This window comes from Xiphias gladius, chromosome 22, assembly GCF_016859285.1.
Source record: "Xiphias gladius isolate SHS-SW01 ecotype Sanya breed wild chromosome 22, ASM1685928v1, whole genome shotgun sequence".
In the NCBI taxonomy this organism is placed as follows: domain Eukaryota; kingdom Metazoa; phylum Chordata; class Actinopteri; order Istiophoriformes; family Xiphiidae; genus Xiphias; species Xiphias gladius.
This window is the reverse complement of record NC_053421.1, coordinates 15,545,281-15,561,120: the sequence shown is the minus strand read 5'-3', so window position 1 is coordinate 15,561,120 and position 15,840 is coordinate 15,545,281. Positions and strand designations below refer to the sequence as shown.

Below are 15,840 nucleotides of genomic sequence, written 5' to 3'. Positions count from 1 at the left end.
AGGAGACTGTAAAGAAAAGGGAGATTTGTTAGCCTTTGGAAAAAGCAATAGCAGAGTATCTGCCTCAGGTACACAAGGTGGCACAAAATGGCTAATTTCATTGCCCTTGTTTTCACTTTCATAAAAATACATTGATAAAATAAGTTACAAAAAATTTTGCTTTGTGCATTTTTTCTTATTATGTTGCAGGCAAGAGTAAGCCCTTCGTGTTTGTGATTGCTGTCGAGAAATCAAATGAGAAGTGATATTTTTTCACTGCATATCCAATTTAGTTTAATTTGGATAGTGTTTTATTACTTTGGTCTCAAGAAATTTTGAAGCGTTCATGCTGACAGATTTGTATTGAGCATCAACAGGGTAGCTGGGGAGTGACAATTGTATTCGTGTTATCAAAATACTTAAATTTACAATGTAAGCATCTTTTGCTCTATGAAATAAGTCATTTTGGCAAACGTGGATATTTAGTGTATAATAGACGGCTGAAAATGTATAGTTCTCAAACACTTTTCGTGCAAAGACCGTGCTGTTGCTTTGGAACAGAGTTCTCACATGACTGTCACAGGAAAAAAAACAGCACCAATCTACTGTCAAATTTCAGTACAGTGCTCTTCAGAGAAAATAGTTGTCATTAAAGTCATCTTACCATTTAGAGGGTGAAAGATTTTTGTGCCATCTATCAACTGGAATTGAAAGTTTAAGGGGTTTGTGCGATTTACCGCCCTTTTTTGTATGGTTTGGGTGTAATTTGGAGCTATCCTCGCTGGTTGGGCCAAAATGGTCTAGTTACAGTTCTGGCTGAAATTATTGGCACCCCTGATTTTAAGTACAGAATCTATATCTTCAGAAATAAATTCAAATTAACCGAAATTAACCGAACACATTGCAATGGCAGAAACTACCAGCAGACAGGTGCAAGAAGCTTCTAGATGGCTACAAGAAATGTTTAGAGGCTGTCATTGTTGCCAAAGGTTCTGCAACCAAATACTAGCGAAGGGTACCAATAATTGTGTCTGGGGTACATCTTATGTTTGTATTAATTCACTGTTACACAAGTTTTGTTTTTTTATTTTCAGTTGTTTAGTAACCTTTAAATACTTTGATTATACAAAATTGGTTAATTTATATTCATTTCTGAAGATATTCTAAATTCTGTACTTAAAATTCAGTGGTGCCAATAATTTCAACCAGGAAAAGACAATTGTATGCCAGCCAGTCAAAGTGGAGTTATAGGGCCACTGTTTTGCATTTGTGTAAATTAGATATATGAGAAGTAATCCTCAGAGAATGCAGAATCAATGGATTTACACTGAGAACATATTTTAATGAGTTTGAGGACCCCCCCCCCCGGCTCACAACTGCTGACCTGTTGAACCTTTGACTGAATCGATTAAGTACAACTCCAAGACACGGCAGATATCATCATGTGATAACAAGGACCGTAGCTGCCCTTACTTTTATTTCTAACGGTTGGATTATATATTTGAGATTATTAATGCATAATTAAAATAATGAATGTTTTTATTTCTTGATGCAGACCCCCCCTGCATATCTCTTTAAACTAAAGCATCATCTTTCCAAACAACTGGGGCATCCTAACATATTTCAATTTAATGGGAAAACAACAGACCATCATCAGCCACTTCAAGTTGCACATCATCAGTTTTAATGAAACTTGTCATGCTGGTTACGACTCGAGTGGACTGTCTTATAAAGGTTTTAGACTGAACAAAACATGCTGTGATCAAGTATACTCTTTCGACTCTCCAAACCTCTTACCCTATTTAATGTGAAAATGAGAATAATAAAGGATAAAATAAATACTCTGCATACTGACAGGAATAAATTACTGTATGTGGGCCTCTATGAGTTTAGGTGTAAATAAACTCATCACCATTGGAGCTGATGATGTTGTAAATACATTTTTGGTGATTTGAATCAGGAATAATTAGATCCTTAAAGCACACTTTTTAGCCCTGCAGTAAATTTGTAATGCATTTAATTTTAATATATTAAAATAATCAACAATGTTTTGATGAATTTAATGCTGTAAAATGAAAGAATCAGTACTATGTTTTTCATGGCATTTAACGGTAACATAAGATTAGTTTTGTTTGACACCTTTCAAGTTTTGATCTTTTTCAGTTATGTAATTGAGTATCTCCATTTATTTCACTGCCTCGCCATTCAAGGATTACTAAACTAATTCAGACAGTGGATATTTCTCAGGAGTACCCTAAAAGTGAATGAAATTGCCCTCCCTCCCCCTCGACACACAGTGTATAAAACTGGGGCAATATTGGGAATCTGACAGAGGTCCTTTGAACAGCGAGAAAACCGAATATAGCAGTATCAAGTTTCACGTTATAATGTAAGCCAAATTTTTATTTCTCACTTTTTCATTGAAAAGCTCACCTTTTGATCGGAAGTCAGTGAGTATTTATGCATCTGACAGCTTTTATAGTTTATGAACTATGGGAGTATCAATCCAGTATCAAGCTTCTATTTCAGATTGTGGCATAGTGACATTATTGGCTAATTATTTTTTACTGTGCATTTTGACTATTAATTTTCCCTGTGATCCAGGATTCGCTCGACCGCTGTGATGTCGCTGATTATTCTGGCTCTCTGCCTGCTGGCTTGTATTCAACCTGGCATAAATGCATATCCAGCCAAGCCTGCCAGTCCCCGGGAAGGCGCACCACCTGAGGAGCTCGCCAAATATTATTCTGCGCTAAGACACTACATCAACCTCATTACACGACAGAGGTTAGTTCTTGAACTTCTATAAAATACTATAGGTTCAGAGAATTATAAGTACATGCAAAGATGTATTGATGTCTTGCTTGTCTTTCTTATGCATAGGTATGGGAAAAGAGACACTCCAGATACTGTATTTTCAGATCTGTTGGTGAGGGAGAGCACAGAGAGTATTCCAGGATCTAACTATGTCAGGTAAATCATTTTAAAATTATAGTGCAAGGCTCCTTTTTACACATTTTGTGAAGCTGTTTCTTGCAATGATAGCCACTGGAGTTTTTTAATCCGTTAATTTTTTTCTCTTTGTCAATTTTTTCGCAATCTATGGTAATACATGATAAAACATGTACAATGGGATACCGGAAAAATACAAACGATGATGTTCAATTAATGTTCACACTGTGTCAAAGAAGTGTTGATTTTACTTTATGGATTGTATTTATTGGATTTTAATATTTGGTGTTCCGCTTGTATGTGTATAGGGACAAAAAAATATATCTTACATAGGTTTTAATGGTTGTTATAAAAACACTTTTTACTGACTCCTTATGCTACAGATATGATGGGGTGCCACTGTGGTGATGCTGCTGGAGCTGTCATATCGAGTCTGACTACCACAAAGCTGCTGCCACGTCTGTTACTGACATGAAATGAACTTGTGTTGCATGGAATAAACATCATATAATGCAGTTAATTTGGTCTGTAATGTTCCCATTGCTACACTAAATCATGTTTTTATAATGTAATCCCATCCTCTCACTCTGGCTCATTTGGCTCAACAAGCACCACGTAGTACTACCTAGCATGTGTAGTCTCTACAGTGTAGGTATGTTGAACACTGTCTGTGTTTCATGAGTAACACTGCTCTCTACTGGTGAACTGGCATCTAAACAGAATTTTTCAAGAGGGCAAATACCTTGTAATTCATTTTTGCTGCTAATATTCCTTTGGGGGGTAGGGGTAAAATAAAAATTAATTATAACCTGAGTACACCATAGTGCTGTATTTATTTAACTTGCTATATCAATACTGCTGAGATGTACCTGCACCCTGCCTGAAAACAGATTAACGGTTTAATCCCATCAAGTGACCTGGATACATCAAAAGCGAATTACATAACACTGAGAATTTGGTTAACTCTGGTTCACTATAATTACGCAAGCTGACAACTCTAGTTCTCCTTTAGGAAGCTTAATTGCATCTGAATTACCAAATTTGGTGATTGGGGTATTTCTTTGTGTTTCATTTTGTCCTGCTGATGGCTGGTACAAATAAGATTATTTATTGGCCAGATGTGGGGGTATTATATCACAGGTACCATTAAGGGCAGCAAGATCTACAGTATATCTTCCACATGGGGTAAGTGTAGCCACAAAGTTTAATTCTTAAATATTTTGTTTGCTAAGCAATAATAGCCACTGATATGATGCATGATGTTTTGCCATAGCCAGGAGTGTGGTTTATCATTACTGGTACACTCCACGGGCAGTGGATAGAGAAACGCATTCAGTAAAGCATTTTTCAGCTTCAAAACTACATTTCAAGCCCTGGTAGCTGAAAAAACTAAGCAAAGTTAAAGGGCTATTATTAATTTGAATTTATGGTAACCAAATAGCTGTACTGGGCTGTCGACTCACAATAGTGCAGTGAGTGTGATCAGTCGACATCAAAAGCAGCAAGAGGATTTTTAACATTTAGAGGTCATTGGATTTGATGGGGAAACGATGTTGAAAGGAACCATGAACGCAGTTTACCTCCACGCACCTTTTCTCAACTACTGGTATATAATTCTGTGTAAGGTTTAAAATAAATTGTATGGGTGGGTTTTGCAGGAATTCAATGGGCTAGATATAACTTGAACGGCATTGGATGTCATTAACACAGCTCAGTCTATGTGTACGGGGAACCGAGGGAAGGGGATGAGGCAGGCTCACTGGAAATGCACCAGCAAGTTACTGTTGCGCAAAAGTGATCTGCGAAACGTTGAAATGAATGGAAGCATGAAAGCCTGACTGGATAATACTGCTTTAATTGGGTAAAGTATCAATAATTCATTTCTCCAGACAGTTATTCGACGGTCTCATCATGGGACCCTGTAGTTTCTCGGCTCTGATTGCACCACCAGCTAACGGCAGCTAGCTAGTTTGAGCCACATGATATTACTGTTAGCTACTAACTGGCAAAAGACTGGATTTGTAGCTAACTGTAACTTGCTACTACGTTGCAAGAAAACACTAACAAGTGAAATTAGCTGGGCTAATTTTGCCAACTTCCCTGTTTTTTTTTAAGGTAACGGTATAATTTGTTAGTCTGAAAGATGTCTTACACGTGTAAGCACACGCTAGTGTTTGCTGGAAATAATTAGCATTGCTAACTTGCCCATATAAGCTACAAACTAGCAACGGCTAGTACTACCTTGGCACGGGACGTGCACCGGTGGATTTAGCGATAATGAGGACCTGGCAGCATGTAGCCGCAGTTTAACAGATTTAAATTAATATCAAATCGTTGCCTGTTAACATTTACATGAGTATTTACCGCTGCTAGTTAGCTAACAATGGTTAGTTATCATTTTAGCTGAATTAGCTCATGTTGGAAGCACCGGGCACGTGTAGCCTGACAGCAAATGTAAACCCCGCTGCAACCATCACGTTTCTTGCGGAGAACGGTTTTAATTCAGCATCCTTGTAAGTTTTAACTTTTGTGACCTTGCTCAGCGTAAGAACTACTCGGTACGAACCTATTTGCCACCATGAGCACCGAGCGCTCACCTCCCATCAGGCTGCTTCTCGTGTTTCATGTAGGACGGGCAGAGGCGTTGTACACTGCCTCAACCAGCCTGTGTGCTTCTTGCTTAGACTGAGCCCCATTCAGCAAGACTGGCTTTTAATTTCCGAGGGTTGTGGATGAGCTCAAAATGAGTGTTATATGTTGCCGTTGTATCTGAACTCGCTGTTGTCGCAAATTTGCACACCCTTGTATCTCGGAACTTTGAATCCTGGCACCGCATAGTTTTATGATGGCATTAAATGCCACCCTTTCTCTAATGAAACAAATGGTGTTCCCTGATGTTAGGCTTTATGCCCATTGTGTCGTTAGTCAGGAGTCTTATCTAAATATTGCCTCAAATATAGGACAAGAGAAATTTAATACAATTGCAGATAAAGCCTCAGTCCAAAATCTGCTCAGAATTCAATTCAGTTAAAAGTAGTGCTGCAACTAGCAATAACTTTCATCACTGATAAATCTGCAGATATATTTATTATTATTATCTGATTAATTGGTTAATCAATAAAGTGTCAAAAAGTTATACTAACTAATCGATTAATTGAGTAATCTTTTCAGATTTATTCAAAAGAATGACTAAATGTACTATTAGTGCATTTTAACACCATCAGCAATTCATGGACAAAGTTAGTTTAGCATCGATAAACCTGTCTAAAATACGTTTTTAGAAAGTGCAAGGCACAGTGATTGCTTTAATTTCTAAGCCTACCTCCTGTTTTATATTTTATTTTTTAATTAAGCATTATTCTTTAACCTTAAGGAATATTGTGGGTAATGAACATTATTAATTGTTCTCGAAGTACTTAAATTATTTTGAAACCCTTGTGGTACTGTAAATGTTGAGAACATGGACATATCAGAGATGAATGGCTGAAAACCATGTATGTTTCTGCACATGGAATATACTGTGTATAATGCAAAACAGCCTATTCTGGAGAGCTGCAGAACAGTAAATACTGCTGCTGGAAACAACTATTACAATCTTTTTATTAATTCAATTAAATAGGCTACAAAAATGTGTCCCGTACAAATGAACTGCATCCTCTAGTTACAGCTTTGACTTTTGATCCTTTTAAATCCACATAACAAAATTAATACTCTACAGTCAAACTGTTCTGGAGCTTGATCTGACTTGATGGTAGTAAGGAGTCTTTTTAAACAGACAGTGGTAATGTGATTGACTTCGACAGTCAGAATGGCTGCGTTACTATACTACAGAATGAACATAAAATGCCTGGGCAGTGAAGGCGGCCTGGGGTGAAGAGGAGCTTGCTTACCAGCATGTGCTGCTTTTATCAATACCCAGGAGGGGTTTTATGCTATCTGGGACAATTTATTCTAATAATAAGAGTAATGTGACCCCCCCCCCCTTTCTGTAGCCCAGAGGTACCAGATGAGTGTTTTGTAGAAAACACGGGGCTCCGTGTCGGAATGCTGCACTGATGATTTGAACACAGTTTGTAGGTGAGTTTATCTCTTTTGTGTTTTTCCATTTGGCTCTGCATGATGATCAGGCTTTTTGCTTTTTTTGTTGACATTGCGAGGATTGACTACAATTCTGAACTTAGGCTGTTTATACACTTCGCAATTTACAGTTAAATTGGGGGGGCATTGGCAGATCTGTTGGGACAGTGTGTTTGTACAGAGAGTCCCGAGGGGCCTCTCTGTGTGTGGCTGGCACAACGTTTAGCCAGAAGGACGAGAGACACGTCCTTTGTCATTCAGTACTCTTCCTTGTCATTCCCTTAATTCACAAGTGCTCGCTGTGCTATCACTTGCGTAAACACCAAGGAAAAGGATATCACCATGAGTTCTGCAGCAATACATATTGGCAAATCTCTCAGCTTGCTTCGTTTTTTTTGACAAGGCTTTTGTGGTGATCTTGGTGAACAATATACTGACTTGCGCAGGTTTCCTACCTTCTGCAGCCCTCCAGTTGCTCTGGTTTCTGTAAGCGGGCAGTTGGGAGGCTTTTGACTGTGTTTAGAGAATTTCATCGTCCTGAGCTGAGGAATAATAAACATGACTGTGGCCAATGCAAAGTCTGGCTCAGGTAAGCCGTAACAGACAAAGTCCTAACTAGTCTTTTGCACAGGAACTGTTGCAATGTTGTGTGCAAAGCTTTGACATTTGATTACTATTTGAACGGTATTGTGACCACTGCCCAGAGATAGTTGTGTGGGTGTGTTTGCTGCTGCCTGTGAATGTTGACATTTGTCCCTCTCTGAAATACAATAATCAAACATTGTAAAAAAAAAAAAAAAAACCAAAAAAAAAAACAGAAAACAACACAAAAAAAACAGCCATCATTTTCAACACATGATGTATTTGCAAAAAGGCCAAATGTTTCAGTTTATTCCATAGAGGTTACATTTATTCCTGTGAGCGTATCCTGTCAGACCTAAATCTTCTGTCTACTTATATTTTCAAACTGTCTGACAAAACAGATAAAGGCAAATGGACTGCTTCTTCCTTTTAAGAAACAAAACAGAACATATGACAGATCCTATTTAAACGGAAAGATAATTACTGGGAATAACAAAACAATATATTATTGATTTTATTGTTTCAAGTTAACTGGTTAATACTACTACTAGCTGTATGTCAAGCAAACCCAGTTTATTCCCCTCAGTTTCTTGCCGTGAGAGCTCAGCCTCTACAAGGCAGAGCTGTTACTAGAACAATTCCTTTGTGACTCTGCGTGCTTGTTGCTGCTGCTGCAATGGAAATGAGGGATGTTCTCTGTGAATTGGCCCATTGATTGACTGTCCACTTATTGTTCTTGCCTTGTAAGCTCTTATTATAGTCACGTTGTTTTGTTGTTTTTTCATTGGCCCAGAATTTTAATTCTTTCCATTATTAATGGCAATAACCTTTGTTTGTCACTAACATTTCTGCCTGCATTCACAAAGCAATGTAAATCTCAAGTTCAAAGTGGTGTGGTTGGCATTTTCCTAGGCAAATCTTTGATGTGTATATATATATATTTTTCTTTTCAGCAATGCAGCAGGTACTGGACAACCTGAAAGACCTGCCATCAGGCACAGGAGCCAAAGATATTGACCTCATCTTTCTCAGAGGCATCATGGAGAGCCCCATCGTCCGCTCCCTTGCCAAGGTAAGGCTAACACTAACTCGTGCTTCTCCAGTGCTCTGTCGCACACACAAACACACAGTAACACACACAAACATACAGAGGGTAATCTCATTAGCTGGTAAACAAACTCTGGCTATAGTTGAGAGGAGGAGCAAGTGTCAGTGTGAACTTGAGGGAATGAAGATGAGGTTTAACTCTTCCTGACAGTTTTAGCAAACGGGGCTCACCAAACGTATTTCAACCAGGTAGCCAATGCTTATTTGTGTGTGGAGTGGGATGGGAAGTAGAGAGAGAAAAACCGAACAAACCTGAAGCAAAACCTGCAACTTGTTTTGAACAAGGATGTATATATAAAAAAACTGCATCTTGTAATGTGCTAACCCTTGTCATTAACTAATCTTGCCCTGTGTGCCCACTGCTCTGGTGTCAAAGTTTAAATTACTCGCAGGAAATATTTCCTAGCCAGTTTGAGGTATAACGCTGTCCATCATTCGAAGAGTGAAACAAGCATCAGATGTAGTGTGTGCAGGGTTGTACAGTAAAACTCCCGTAGTCGTAAAATAAACACTTAAAATGAATGTATAACATTCACAAAAGTTCAGTATTTGCTGAAGCAGACAGAGAATGTACCTTTAAACACCAGTTAAATCAACTTTTCACATGCTTCGAGGTTCACAGCATGACAAATGGCTTACATAACAGAAAAAAATCTCTGATGCAGATTGAGGTCATCAGGTTCAACTACTATATCTATAAATAGAATGATTTTTATAGAAAATCTGTCAGAAAGGCAAGCTCTTGTCCTCATTTCTAACAAACAGAGCACTGGTCTCCTTAGATATTAAATAATTTCCCGGTAGATGGGCCCATGTGTAGTTTCTGGTTTAATGTCATGTGAAATAAAACCCCTCGAATGTGATCATAGATGATGTATTTACAACTGTTAATTTCCCTTTGTCTGCTGTGTGTCACAGTTACAGTTTGATGAAGAATATGGCATTTTGATGTGTCTCACTTTAATTTGATAGACAGTGTGAGGTCACAAGAGTAACATTTAACACAATATAGTGTTATAGCAGTTGAGGTGTAACAATATGATCTAATTTCCCTAAGCCCACAGCAGGCTGTTATACTCTTATCCGAAGCACCAACATAGCACATTAGCTTCTCAACTGAGTTCATTGAAATGTACTATATGGCTATATATATCAATATTAAGATACAAAATTACTAATACAGAACATTTTATCCCCTTGGTGCACCCCACTGTTGGGTGTCCATCCTATCTAACTACTGCGGTGTCATCTGTCTGCCCCATGGAATTGACACGAAACCGTGATTTTTGCTTAATTCAGTACAAAGAATGGTTCATTACATTTTTTTCTCCGCCTTGCACAAGTGGGTGGTGTGTTAGTAACTTGCCTGTGCTCACGTGAAAATACCATGATCTACAGCAGGATAAAACAACCAATCCTAAAATTTCCAACAAAAAAAGTATGAGGCCGAACTAATCCACATGATATCCGCACATACAGAGAAAATTCTGTGTACACCTGACAGTAAGCTGTTCTGCTATTTTGTTCATGTGTAGGTGGGTTGTGTAATCACTTTAGGTGGTGAAAGAAGTTTCTCTGAAATGTTTTTCATATTCTCTTGAGTTGTCAAACAATTTCCAGATTTACCAAAATGAATAAATTCTGGGCAGTGGGATGTTGATTTGTAATTTAATTTTTCTCCATCCCTAATTTGCTGTTTTTTAAAAAAAAAAAAAAAAAAAAGAAAATCCATTTTATTGGGACTAATATCTTTCAACACAATCTTCTGTTTGTGTGTAGGCCCATGAGCGTCTTGAGGAAGTTAAGTTACAAGCCGTGCGGGACGATAATGTTCAGCTGGTCACAGAGATCCTGGATTCCCTCAGCAACCTGCAAGAAAAAGATGCAGCCGCTGTCGAACTTGCCAAAATCCTGCAGGAGCCTCACTTTAAGGTATCTTAGGCCTTATTCCTCTTGTACACAATTGTTACTGGGTTTAAATGGGGATAAAAGTCCAGAGATTTATAAAATGAATGGTTTAGCTTGTGTTCCATATGTGTGGGAGTGGATGTCAGAGCTTCATAGTCCAACCATTGCCTAATTTTCTCTGAAGTGCTTCTTAGGCAGCTCTGCCTCTTTGTTGCCCTTTATATTCTCGACCACTTAGAAGCTGCAGCATGGGAGGGTTGGGGTGTATTTCCTCGGGCCAATAGCAGGCTGAGTTATGTGGGTAAAGTGAGGGGGAGAAGACAGTGTCACCCACTGTTTCAGTAAATCTTCACATTTGCTGATGCACTTTGTAGTCTCTGACCAATGCTAACACTGTTGTGGCTGCTAGGGTAAGAACAAGGCTGGTTTATCTTCTCTATTTAACAATTAATCCTCTGTGAATCCAGTCATAAAAGCGTCTTTTTATAGGTTTGTGTCAAAGGAATGTGTACAGCAATGTGATTTATGTCTTTTCTTTTTCATGTTAATTTATCAAATGTGTGTTACTGTTCATTTTTAGTAATCTGGTAGATTAACCACATGGTAGTGGTGACTGCTGTCTTTCTTAATCAGAAAAAGCTGTTGGAAATGTACTGAAATGTACTGAAATGTACTTTAAGAAGTCTTAAAGTACAGAGGCGGTGAGTCAGTCTTATTTCTGTCTCTATTTCTCTCTCTCACTCTCCAATCTTTCTGTCTCAGTCTTTGATAGAGGCTCATGACAAAGTTGCTGCAAAGTGCTATGAAATGCCCCACGCTGCGGCGAACAGCGATGCCTTGTTGACTAGTTCACTCATGCCAGCTGATGCTGTCAGGATGATTGGCATCCAGAAGAAAGCTGGGGAACCACTGGTAAGTTCACCAGGCATTTATATCAACCACAGCCCTGCGGAGGGAACATGTCATGCTCCTGGTAAACTGTAAAAGTGCTTCACACGTCCTCTTTTATTGACCACCTCTGAGAACAGAGTGACTCAGTTTTGGATAGTACCTCAACATGAGTGACTTCTTTTACAGTAGCCACACAGACCAAACCCGTGATATAGGCCTTCCCTATGATTTATGAAGTGCAGATGTACAATACTGAATGACTGCTACTCTCATTCAGGGGGTCACGTTCCGTGTGGAGCAGGGAGAGATGGTTATCGCTCGGATCCTGCATGGCAGCTCAATTGACAGGCAGGGCATGCTGCACACAGGGGACATAATCCGCGAGGTGAATGGTCGCGAGGTCGGCAGCAACCCCCATGAACTCCAGGAGCTGCTGGGGGACTGCAGTGGGAGCATCACACTCAAGGTCCTGCCCAGCTACAGAGAGACACCGGCACCACCACAGGTGAGGAAGAGAGATGCTGCATATTATGTTTCCTATGTAGCTTCTCACCTGTGAGAAATTAATAATCCTGTAGCACTGTAAAATGCATGCAAAAGTATGAGTCAATTTTATTTTCAATTTTCCTTGGTTGTGTACAGGAATACAGTAGTTTGATGAGTATGTGGTGGTGCATTGAGGCTGTTCAGGAGTTGTTAAGTACCTGTTGGGGATTGGCTGCCTGATGTGGCCTATCTCAGAATGCCGCGCTTCTGAAAATTGAGCCCTCAGAGGGTCTATTAATAACACTCTACACACTATCTGTGGCATACACCACTCTATTCCCTGGAGCACCCCCTCTCCTTCTTACTGTAACAGGCACACACAGCAGCTGATACCGATGACCAGTATGTAGGGTTATGTCAGACACTGACCTTTGTGCTGGGGAGGATCGAATGATCTCTACTGTTTGCTTAGGTATTTGTTGGGTTTCAGTCATGTTAAGAGTTTTAACTTGTGAATTAGGCCTGCATAGTGGGAGAAAAAAAGATACCTACGTGATTAGTCTGTCAGCAACCTTATTTTGAACATTGGGTTTTATTTTGTTAGACGTCTTCCTGACTGCTTATCCTGATCTCATGAGTGAGTCTTCTAAACTTGCATCTGGTCCTTGTCCATCCACTTCATTCAGCCTACTGTCCTTGGAGCACTGATAGCAAGAACCACAAAGTACAAATGCAGAAAATTAAATGACGGGAAAATAAAGGATGGCCCTGGAAGAGTTGCTGAAGGATCATCCAACTTTGTGCAATAAAAAAGCAAAGTATCAGAAAAGGGCAGCAGTTATGAATGGGAACATGAGCAACTTTCTTATATTTACTTAATCAAATATGAGTGTATGGCAAAAAAGGGAGTGGACATGCACTCACTATAGTTTAACATTAAATATAGCAGTTTATGAGTCATCAGACACAATTTAAGTTTGTTCCACAGCCATGTTGCAGATGATAAAAAATGTTTCATTAATATTATCAAGTAAATGTGACAACATGACAGCATTTTACACCTTTTAAAGGGATTAAAGTTATTTTTAAAACCAGTTGTGTATGTTCTCGGTGTAATTTGACTCTCTGATATCTTGTTCACAACCCGAAATGTAGGTTTATCTGAAGCCATACTTCAACTACAACCCGACCACAGACAACTTGATCCCCTGTAAAGAGGCAGGTCTGGCCTTCTCCAAGGGAGACATCCTTCATGTAGTAAACAAGGAGGACCCCAACTGGTGGCAGGTGAGTAGGCAAATATTGCTCTGTGATAGTGAACAACAGTGCTGCTTTGACCAGAGCTGCTAGCGGCTAATGGGTGGGGTACAAATATTGCCTGTTGAAAATTGCAAGAGGCAGCTAAAGATGAGGAGGAAGATGTTTGTGACCAATAGCTGTGCATGGTATTCTTTCTGTATATGAAATATTTAAACCAATCATCTCTCAACTACTCTGATTTCCATGTAGGCACGCAAAGTTGTTGGTGGAGCCACTGGTCTCATCCCCAGTCAGTACTTGGAGGAGAAGAGGAAAGCTTTTGTGAGAAGAGACTGGGACACCTCTGGTACTGGTCAGTGGAAGTCATGTACTCTCTTTCACACCAAGATTACCAGCTAATCTTGTTTATTTATCATGATAGTCAAAGATCTCGTAGCTTTAGCACCACCTTGTGGTGACCTGACACTTTCTGTATGTTGCTCAGGGATGCTCTGTGGAACTGGAACTGCAAAAAAAAAGAAGAAAAAACTGATGTACCTCACTGCCAAGAATGCCGGTGTGTACCACCGCTGGATCTAATTTTCCTAGATACAACAGATTTTGACAGTGTGGAATCATAAGTGCATAGATGACAACACAGTACTAATTCAGCCTGCGTATTGCCTTGAACAGAGTTTGACCGTTATGAGCTGCAGATCTATGAGGAGGTAGCCAAGATGCCGCCCTTCCAGAGGAAAACGCTTATTCTGATTGGAGCCCAGGGAGTTGGCAGACGGAGCCTGAAGAACAGACTTATAGTCATGAATCCTCTGAGATATGGAACCACTGTACCCTGTGAGTGTGTGAGACAGACAGCTGAGGCAATTGAATTGTCTTTACTTGAGGGTTTCCTGCCAGGGTACATGTCACACCTTTCCTCACCTTTTGCCTCCAGTCACATCACGGCGTCCCAGGGAAGAGGAGAAAGATGGACATAACTACTGCTTTGTAACGCGGGAAGAGATGGAGAAGGACATCAAGGAGAGCCGTTACCTGGAGCACGGCGAGTACGACGGCAATCTGTATGGCACCAAGATTGACTCGATCCACGAAGTGGTGGATACGAGTCGTACCTGCATCCTAGATGTCAACCCTCAGGTTAATTTAAGGCACACACGCTCAGTGTATAGATATTTTTTTCCGAAAGCTTTGGTTGTGACATTCTGTTTTCTGTTCAGGCCCTGAAAGTGTTGAAGACTGCTGAGTTTATGCCATTTGTGGTGTTTATTGCTGCTCCTGAGCTGGACACACTAAGAGCTATGCACAAAGCTGTAGTAGATGCTGGACTTACTACCAAACTACTCACAGTAAGTTCTGAGTGGATTTAAGGTTCTCTAAATACTTATAAATGGTGATGGGAGTTTCAGTGGTCATGAATGGTTGTTCCATGCCTCCATCATCACAATGGGCTGAATCTCTTTCTGTACTAGGAGAACGATTTGAAGAAGACTGTGGACGAGAGTGCCAGGATCCGCCGGGCGTACAGCCACTACTTCGACCTGACTATAGTCAATGACAATCTGGACAAGGCCTTTGACAAGCTGCAGGAGGCGGTGGAGCGATTATTCGTAGAGCCACAGTGGGTTCCAGTCAGCTGGGTCTACTGATGGTCTACCCCCTGCTGGACAGATGAGCCTGTCGGAGCTGCTAGGCCTGGGACGAAAGGGGACACAACTCTGTACTGCACACACAGGCAAAGTGTCGGACATGAGCCCTGTGTGAATTTGGGTCTTGCACAAAGCTGCATCAGTCACCTTGATCTGAATTGCCAGATTCCTTACTGGCACACTATGCAACTCACAACACACAGGAAGTGTACTTACTGGCAAAATATTTTTTAAAGATTGCTTTCTATTCAAAAGGATTGGAAGAAAATACTGGCCTGTGTGTCAGGATGTTTTTAAAAGCAAAAGCAGTTTTTGCTATGTCCTGTATAATTTTACATCTGTATGTAAGAATGGTAAAATGTATTTATTCTGCAAAAATGAGGAGGGCTTGCTCATTGAAAAGGACGATACCTCAGTGTTACAGTTTACAGTGCATATGCCTCCAGTACGTCATCTCTTTTGTCACTACAAACTTGTTGTCATTCATGTAGAATAGTGTTATATAATTTTGAGACCCGTTACTTCGCGAAGGCTACATTTCTGCCCTGGCATCTTTGCGGTTCAACCTCATGAATGGGAAATGTCCTGCCTGTCACTATTTGACGTTGTACAGGGAAAAAAAGTAATACTATAGTGTTTACCCATTATTTTTCTTTCATTCAAGCACAACAGACATTAATTATGTTGATTGTTTGTCAGACATTTGGATCATGTACGTGTTTTGGACTGTTAGACGAGTCGATATGGTGCTGTGTTGGTGTTTGTCTGGAAGGAAGAAAAACTTTCCACAGGACTCTTGAACAGGGTACTGCATCTCAGTGAACCATCCCTTTTGATGTGATATTACTAAAAACTTAACCGTTTTAAATAAAGTTCATATTTACTTTATAAAAGGTATATTTTACAAGATTTCAGAAAAGATGTTTTTTCAGATGTAAAATAAATAACTGGT

General features: G+C 39.8%; 2 protein-coding genes across 9 annotated transcripts; both read left to right on the top strand.

Annotated features, from left to right (window-relative positions):
* The first annotated feature begins 2,590 nt into the window (after nucleotides 1-2,590).
* LOC120783642 (peptide YY-like) lies at nucleotides 2,591-3,405 on the top strand. The gene is made up of 3 exons (XM_040116751.1): nucleotides 2,591-2,766; nucleotides 2,863-2,952; nucleotides 3,315-3,405. Exons 1-3 carry the CDS (start codon nucleotides 2,603-2,605, stop codon nucleotides 3,337-3,339), a joined length of 279 nt encoding a protein of 92 aa, XP_039972685.1. The 5' UTR covers nucleotides 2,591-2,602; the 3' UTR covers nucleotides 3,340-3,405.
* Nucleotides 3,406-4,427: 1,022 nt separating this feature from the next.
* On the top strand, nucleotides 4,428-15,835 carry pals2a (protein associated with LIN7 2, MAGUK family member a). Of its 8 annotated transcripts, none has more exons than XM_040116741.1 (14): nucleotides 4,428-4,792; nucleotides 6,924-7,008; nucleotides 7,473-7,597; nucleotides 8,544-8,662; nucleotides 10,477-10,629; nucleotides 11,368-11,517; nucleotides 11,774-12,001; nucleotides 13,138-13,269; nucleotides 13,492-13,594; nucleotides 13,727-13,798; nucleotides 13,915-14,076; nucleotides 14,177-14,379; nucleotides 14,460-14,588; nucleotides 14,712-15,835. In XM_040116741.1, the coding sequence occupies exons 3-14, from the start codon at nucleotides 7,567-7,569 to the stop codon at nucleotides 14,886-14,888; spliced, it is 1,659 nt and encodes a 552-aa protein (XP_039972675.1). In that variant the 5' UTR covers nucleotides 4,428-4,792; nucleotides 6,924-7,008; nucleotides 7,473-7,566; the 3' UTR covers nucleotides 14,889-15,835. The 8 variants fall into 8 exon arrangements, with proteins under 8 accessions (XP_039972675.1, XP_039972674.1, XP_039972679.1 ...); XM_040116740.1 differs by having other exon boundaries at nucleotides 7,455-7,597; XM_040116744.1 differs by lacking the exon at nucleotides 4,428-4,792 and adding an exon at nucleotides 5,087-5,444 and having other exon boundaries at nucleotides 6,929-7,008; nucleotides 7,455-7,597.
* The last annotated feature ends 5 nt before the right edge of the window (nucleotides 15,836-15,840 follow it).

Coding starts and splice junctions, on each gene's coding strand:
- LOC120783642 (XM_040116751.1), top strand. CDS start 2,603: ATGTCGCTGATTATTCTGGCTCTCTGCCTGCTGGCTTGTATTCAACCT. Junction 2,767..2,862: donor AACCTCATTACACGACAGAG/GTTAGTTCTTGA, acceptor TCTTATGCATAG/GTATGGGAAAAGAGACACTC. Junction 2,953..3,314: donor CCAGGATCTAACTATGTCAG/GTAAATCATTTT, acceptor CTTATGCTACAG/ATATGATGGGGTGCCACTGT.
- pals2a (XM_040116741.1), top strand. CDS start 7,567: ATGACTGTGGCCAATGCAAAGTCTGGCTCAG. Junction 7,598..8,543: donor CAATGCAAAGTCTGGCTCAG/GTAAGCCGTAAC, acceptor TTTTCTTTTCAG/CAATGCAGCAGGTACTGGAC. Junction 14,077..14,176: donor ATATGGAACCACTGTACCCT/GTGAGTGTGTGA, acceptor TTTTGCCTCCAG/TCACATCACGGCGTCCCAGG.